This window comes from Dipteris shenzhenensis, chromosome 33 (assembly GCF_047967505.1).
Source record: "Dipteris shenzhenensis isolate YYH24624 ecotype China chromosome 33, Dip_SZ_1.0, whole genome shotgun sequence".
NCBI classification, from domain to species: Eukaryota; Viridiplantae; Streptophyta; class Polypodiopsida; order Gleicheniales; family Dipteridaceae; genus Dipteris; species Dipteris shenzhenensis.
Genome location: NC_141628.1, coordinates 19,319,204 through 19,326,323, shown reverse-complemented (window position 1 = coordinate 19,326,323; position 7,120 = coordinate 19,319,204). Strand labels below are relative to the sequence as shown.

General features: G+C 47.0%; 1 protein-coding gene across 1 annotated transcript; it reads left to right on the top strand.

Annotated features, from left to right (window-relative positions):
* The first annotated feature begins 1,724 nt into the window (after positions 1–1,724).
* On the top strand, positions 1,725–6,711 carry LOC147879791 (serine carboxypeptidase-like 46). The gene is made up of 10 exons (XM_087371601.1): positions 1,725–2,289; positions 2,592–2,699; positions 3,118–3,210; positions 3,362–3,454; positions 3,614–3,699; positions 5,145–5,411; positions 5,491–5,636; positions 5,711–5,803; positions 5,899–6,016; positions 6,100–6,711. Exons 1-10 carry the CDS (start codon positions 1,725–1,727, stop codon positions 6,250–6,252), a joined length of 1,722 nt encoding a protein of 573 aa, XP_087227727.1. The 3' UTR covers positions 6,253–6,711.
* Positions 6,712–7,120: the final 409 nt, after the last annotated feature.

The following is a 7,120-nucleotide window of genomic DNA, read 5'->3' as shown; positions in this document are numbered from 1 at the left end:
TGTGACCAAACTTATTCAAATTAATAATAATTACGAGTAAAATTCACAAAAAGAGCTTCCAAGAGAGTCTCCACTGGGAGTGAGTGCTGAAAAGGTGAAAGAGGGGTTAATGAAGGCAAACATAAAAGGGGGAGGGGGCAAGAAAAGTAGAGGAGGCAGAGATAAGTAACAAAGGGAGTGAGTTGGTAATGAAGAAGAAGATGAAGATGATGATGATGTGGTCGGGCATTGATGACTATGTGTAGTTTAAGTTTGTGTGTTGGAAAGTTGTAAGGGGGCCTAATCTTGAGTTTGTCAGGGCAACCTAATGTCCCCTTCAAAGGTTGTTCTCAAGCAAATTACAACCCACTTCTAGGTCCATTGCTTCCAAGAACTGGATACAATTACGTCGTGTTGCAACAAAGTGTGTGTCTAGTATATAAAGCACCTCTACTCTTATTCAGATCTTATGGTTCAATTTAGTATGAGTGAGCAATCTTATTTAAAATCACAAACCCGCTTCTAGATCCATTGCTTCACAGAACTAGATACAAGCATGTTGTGTTGGAACATCTCCTACACTCATTTAGATCTTATGGTTTAATTTAGCTTAAGTGAGCAATCTAAAAACTTATTCAAAATATTTTTATTTATTTATTTTTTTGCATTATACTGAAATCAAAAGTGTCAAGAGATACCCCATACGGGGTGACCAAGATAGAATTCGGAGCTGCCGTTGGGACTTGGACTCAGGACTAGAACTGAGGACCTTTGGCAGAGACACACACACACCCCTACAAGTTTCAGCTGCTTGGTTTGAGCGCCAAAATAATAATTATTATTTAACAAGGTGAATGATATTTAATCATTCATAAGGCCTGCCCAAGATCAAAATATCAAACAGAAAGGAAATGGTGTGGAGGAAGACTACACGAGATAAAGGGGGGGGGGGAGAGAGAGAGAGAGAGAGAGAGAGAGGGGGGGGGGAGGGGGGGGAGGCAGAAAAGGTGGAGATGGTGTGTAAGAAGAAGACTTGAGGAGATAAAGAAGGGGAGGGAGGGAGAGAGAGAGAGAAAGAGTGTGTGTGAGTCAACCACTTTAAAGTCTGCATTCAAGTATAATGAAGAAGAGTCAACATAGGTGTGTTTCACACTCGTCCGCCCACAAATGGGTGGATTGAGTGACGACCAATCAAAATCCGCGCCACGAGAAGAATGCTTCACACACGTCCGCCCGCCTTTAGCCAAAAAATGACGTGGCATTTGACTCACGGACGGGAAAAATGATTTTCTTGGGCAACGTCTACCCAGCACCCAAGATGATGTCTGAGTGAACCAAACCAATTAGTGCACTCGCAAGAATAGAACCTGGGACCACGCACTACTCTCCATGAAAGCTTTACCACCTGGACAATCCTATTTTGGTCTTAAGGAAGTGGAGCATTTAATATTTATACAAATCACAACTGCTCGGGTGTGAATTGGCAGGCGGACGAGTGCCTCAATGTAAGGTGGACGAAGTTTGTGGGGGGCTTCACCTGACCGCGGACAAGTGTGAAACCCCCGATATTGTCCAAGAGCAAAAAGGCACTTCCAAAAATTCAGAAAATACCTAATTTTTACTTTGGAGAATTTGAGGCGTTGCTAAGGCTTCCTGAATGCGGCAAGGAAGGGGGAGTATAAAAGGAGGGGAAGCTAGAGCGACAAAGTGAGAGAAGGAAGTGTGAAAGGAGTGAGAAGATGAAGATGAAGGAGGTGGTGATGATGATGAGTATATTGGTGTGTAGGTTGAGTAAGGTGTGTGTGGAGGGAGAACTAATCTCGAGTTTGCCAGGGCAACCCCAAGTCTTCTTCCGGCAGTTTTCAGGGTACCTCCCCGTCGACCTTCACTCGGGCCGTTCCTTCTTCTACTACTTCGTCCAAGCTCAACACCTCCCTTCTTCCAAGCCCCTCACCCTTTGGCTCAATGGCGGTACCCTTCTCGCCTCTTCTCCACTCCGCTTTCTTTTGCGCACAGATCGTACCTCTGCACCTCTTTCTCAATCCATCGTCTCCTCACACCCTTCATCCTCGCATCTTGTTTGCTTTCTCTTTCCCAGTAGATTGCACTGCCAACGTAACAGTAGCTTCCGTCCTCGGACGAATTACGTCGACTCTTCGTCGGAATTTATCTTTCTGGCTTTTCACGCCAAGATTGCTTGCTGCTGCATCCCCGCCTTTCTTGCCGAGTGTCAATTTCCGTTGCTCTTTTTCGCTGAGCTAATTATATATTGCATCCTTCGAGTACCGGTTTGCGACAATTTCTCGTTCGGTGAAGGCGTTTTTGCTTTTCTGTTCTTTTCCCCGTGACTGTTGTGGAGAACGAACGGCCTCGAACCTGCACGCTGTTGCCAAGTTTTCGTTGCTTTCTTCTTTAGCGGAGTTTATTTAAGTAACTTCATGGGACGCCCCGTCCCGGAATGTAGTCGCGTTTGCAGTTTGATTAATCGGACGGCGTGTTTCCTCTGAGCGGATCGGTTTTCGCGCAGCTTTTTAAGCCGTGATTCGACTGTGGCATTATCCGTTTTCGAGGTGAGAATCGTTAAACTTCTGTATGGTTGTTCTGCGATGCAGGGCCTGGGTGTTCTTCGGTTGGACTGGGCGCTTTCACCGAGAATGGTCCATTCCGCGTCAATCCTGTTAAGGGAGAGCTCATTCTCAATATGTACTCATGGAACACAGGTATCTCATCTCATAATCTCACAATCCGAACTCAACGGTATTGATTCAATTTAAGGTTTCAGGAGCGATTGTGATCCCATCCGTTAAGGACGATTGGGGAAGCACAGATTTTGCAATAGTATAATTACGTAACGGCAATTCCACGCGATTTTTCGTGATTCCATGCGTATGGGACGATTGCCCCTGATTTTCTTGCACCGAGAACGATAAGGATACGTCTTGGGCTCTTAAATTTTGCCGCTTTCAAGTTCCAAAGCGTTCTGTTGAAGGCGTTCACTGTGGAATCAAAGTAACGCCTACAACAGAACGCGCGGTGGAACTGAAAAGCTCAATATAAAATACTGTTTGTGATTCTGTCCGGAAGCAACGATTGCTCGCGATTCTTGCTTTAAGCAGAGAAATTTTTGCCGTGAAACAGTTTCCAATGTGCTTTACCTTGATACACCCGCGGGAGTCGGCTGGTCTTACTCCAACACCAGCTCGGATTTGAGCACTGACGATGCCAACACGGGTAATGTGTTCTCTCTTCACGTTTTATCTGACGTCTTTCCTTTTTCTGACGGATGTGACAAAAGTCCGGCGTGTGTCTCCTCCTTTTGCTGTATGAGATGATTGTAGCACGGCATTGACGTGAAATTAACGGTTCCCGATGGTGGCTGCAGCGCGAGACAATCTCGTTTTTCTGCAGCAATGGTTCAAGGCGTTTCCGGAGTACAAGACGAACGAGTTCTTCATAGTGGGGGAGAGCTATGCAGGTAAGGAAGCGACTGCAATCGTCGTGTGTCTGAAGTCCGTCTGACCCTAGGGACTGCTCTGTGCCGGATTTGAGTGACGTGAATTTGTGAATTTGTTATGAGAAGCAAACTACTTTGAAGGTAAAAGCGACGAATGTTTTGTGCTGGCGACATGTGCAGGGCATTACGCTCCGCAGCTGGCAGCTATGGTGGTGGATCACAACAGCAAAGGCGGGGATTCTGTCATCAACCTGAAGGGCATGGCGGTAGGTAACCGATCGTCAGAGCTTTTATAAATTTCCGTTTGCTTGTTACGTCAGAATTCTTGCCTATATGAAGGTTTCGTTCAATTCTTGCCTATATGAAGGTTTCGTTCAATTCTTGCCTATATGAAGGTTTTGTTCAATACAACGAATTTAGGCCGTCCTCGTTGCCGAAAGGCATCGAATGTCCGTCGGTCCGGCAAAGATGTTGCATTGCCGTAATCCACCCGCCAACCTTGCTGGCATTCTTAAATCATATCGTTCAATTCTTGCCTATATGAAGGTTTTGTTCAATACGACGAATTTAGGCCGTCCTCGTTTCCGAAAGGCATCGAATGTCCGTCGGTCCGGCAAAAATGTTGCATTGCCGTAATCCACCCGCCAACCTTGCCGGCATTCTTAAATCATATCGTTCAATTCTTGCCTATATGAAGGTTTTGTTCAATACGACGAATTTAGGCCGTCCTCGTTGCCGAAAGGCATCGAATCTCCGTCGGTCCGGCAAAAATGTTGCATTGCCGTAATCCACCCGCCAATCTTGCCGGCATTCTTAAATCATATCGTTCAATTCTTGCCTATATGAAGGTTTTGTTCAATACGACGAATTTAGGCCGTCCTCGTTGCCGAAAGGCATCGAATCTCCGTCGGTCCGGCAAAAATGTTGCATTGCCGTAATCCACCCGCCAACCTTGCCGGCATTCTTAAATCATATCGTTCAATTCTTGCCTATATGAAGGTTTTGTTCAATACGACGAATTTAGGCCGTCCTCGTTGCCGAAAGGCATCGAATCTCCGTCGGTCCGGCAAAAATGTTGCATTGCCGTAATCCACCCGCCAACCTTGCCGGCATTCTTAAATCATATTGGCACTTTTTTATCATTCACTCCGCCGGCGGCCCGACCGTTCCGATTCGATGATTGGCGACTTTTAGGTGTCCGTACAGTAACGGACGATAGCGAATGTACCGCCGGTATGATGCACGTTCCGATTTCGCTCCTGAAAATTTGTTAACGATACCAATCCTGGTGGATGATTGCGGTTATGATCACCAGTTTGACCGAGTACCCGATTTACAGACTATGTGCCTAGAATGATTGGATGATATCGAGTGACGGAAAAGTCGCGGATTCCGGATAAAATGGTGGGGCGAATCTGATTTGTGCCGGATTAACGCTCTCGATGAACCGTGCCGGAATGGACGAATGCTGGGTTCTCAAACGTTTTCGGTCGCGTAGCCTGGCCCCTGGGTGATAAATCTGGATCGATGGGGCCATTGTGATTGTTATGACGTAACTGTCGTAATTTCGTGCCGGGGTGTTGCCCCAATGCACGATTTCGCCTGTTTTGCCGGGGGAATCGAACGGATAAATGCACGAATGACTACCGATGTAGAGTCCGTTTGCCGGAACTATGGATTGTCGCCGGTATGATGAACAACTCTCTTGCAGGTGGGCAATCCGATACTCAATGGACTGGTGGATTTCGAGGAGAGGGTAGTCTTCCAACGCGGGCACGGCCTCATCTCCGATCAGACCTACGAAGCGGTGGTGAAGAACTGCAATTTCTCCATTTTTGCGACGGTTTCCGAAGCCTGCGATGTAGCCTACGCTGAGCTTGAGCGCGAGATTGGAAACTACACCGACCTTTACGATGTCCTCTCCGACGTTTGCTTGCCCCCCGCCTCGCACCAAGCTGCTCGAATCCGTCACCTCGCGGTACCCCTTCTCCTCATCCCTCTTCTCGTCAAATTTTTTTCGATTGTATCGACCTGCATCGATCGTTCTTTCTCCACAGAATCCCAGCTCCCAATCCTCCACCGCCGTCGACGTCTGCATCGATGATGAGCTCTCTCCTTACATGAACCGCCCCGACGTTCAGCTCGCCTTCCATGCGAACACCAGTGGTCTGCCGTACCCCTGGTCTTACTGCGTCAACTCCGGGTATTGCCCCCTTACCTGTTGTTCGTTCTGTACAAAAATCGATCATTTCGCGTTCTCATTCGCGTACTTTACAGTTCATTCCAATACGACGAGTCGAACATCGATGACTCAATATTGCCCGTTCTCGCACATTTGCTAGAGGCAGGCGTTCGCGTTCTCGTGTACAGGTGAGCCTGTTGCATGTATGCTGATTTCGGCAAGGTCATCAATGGATGATGAGGCATTAACCTTGCTAATTCGGAGCTCGAAAACTTAATTGCAGTGGCGATCAAGACACGGTTTTGCCGTTTTCCGGGTCGAGAAAACAAGTTCATGAGCTTGCCACGACGATGAAGCTAAAAATGACGGTGCCATACAGGCCGTGGTATGACGAGGGGCAGGTAAACAAATTCGAATGGCTACTGTTAAGAAGCCTGTGCGGCTGGAGAACAAATTTGTGAGCATATTGTTTGGTTCTGTGCAGGTTGGAGGATGGACGCAGGGATATGGAAATCTAACGTTTGCGACTGTGAGGGGAGCAGCGCACACGGTGCCAAATTCTAGCCCTGCTCGAGCCTTGAAGCTCTTCACGTCGTTCCTCCACGGTCCAGCCCTGCCTCTCGCGGAACACAACTAATTTTCTCATCGGAATTCGAATTCGGCAGCTCGATTCTTGATGAAAGCTCCATGCTGTAGCATCTCTGTTATTGATTCTGTCTTCCATTGCCGTTAATCGCGTTCCATCCCTCCATAGCTGCAGCTCAAATAATATAGAATTAACACGCAATTACTTGAATCGTCGAAAACATTGCCTGCAGCTCAAATCTGTGACTGCCTCTTTCTTCAATTGCCGTTCTTGAATCGTCGAAAACATTGCCTGCAGTGGCTGCCTCTTTCCGTTCAACTTCCACCCCTCCAATGCTCCAATTCCTGCAGCTCAAATCTATGATTAGCGATTTCTTCCGTCGCCGAAAACATTCCTTCCCTCCATTGGCATTTCTCTGTGCAACATCTGTGTAACTTGGACCGAAAGGGATGTTGCATAAACGCACTGCTCCACTCAGATTGAAGGTAAAATTGAAGTTGGGATTTTGGAAGGGCGAAATTGTTCCTTAAGCAAATGATTTGTTCTTGCTAGATGTGTGGGCTTTGGTATGGCTCTTACGCAACTTAGGCAAGTTGTAGGAAGGAGTAAGGGAGGTGGGAAGAGCTTGATTATCACTATGGCATTTGGAAGAGCATGATTTGTGTCTACTATCTAACCCATCTCTTTGGGTGGGGGGAACCCTAGGCATGAATCCTAGCACTGTTGACATGGCGCTACTCCATTCAACATCCTTCACACCCTCAACACCCAACTCTTTACAAAAAACATCTGCAATATGTCAAAATTCAGAGGCAAGATTACCTTGACTATCTATAACTTCGTCACCAATCACAACTATTTGCTCATGATGTGGGTCCTCTCGACACACTCTAACTCCACCCCTTTCAGAGCCTCCTCC

Coding starts and splice junctions, on each gene's coding strand:
- LOC147879791 (XM_087371601.1), top strand. CDS start 1,725: ATGAAGGAGGTGGTGATGATGATGAGTATATTGGTGTGTAGGTTGAGT. Junction 3,455..3,613: donor AGTGGGGGAGAGCTATGCAG/GTAAGGAAGCGA, acceptor CGACATGTGCAG/GGCATTACGCTCCGCAGCTG. Junction 5,412..5,490: donor CTCGAATCCGTCACCTCGCG/GTACCCCTTCTC, acceptor CTTTCTCCACAG/AATCCCAGCTCCCAATCCTC.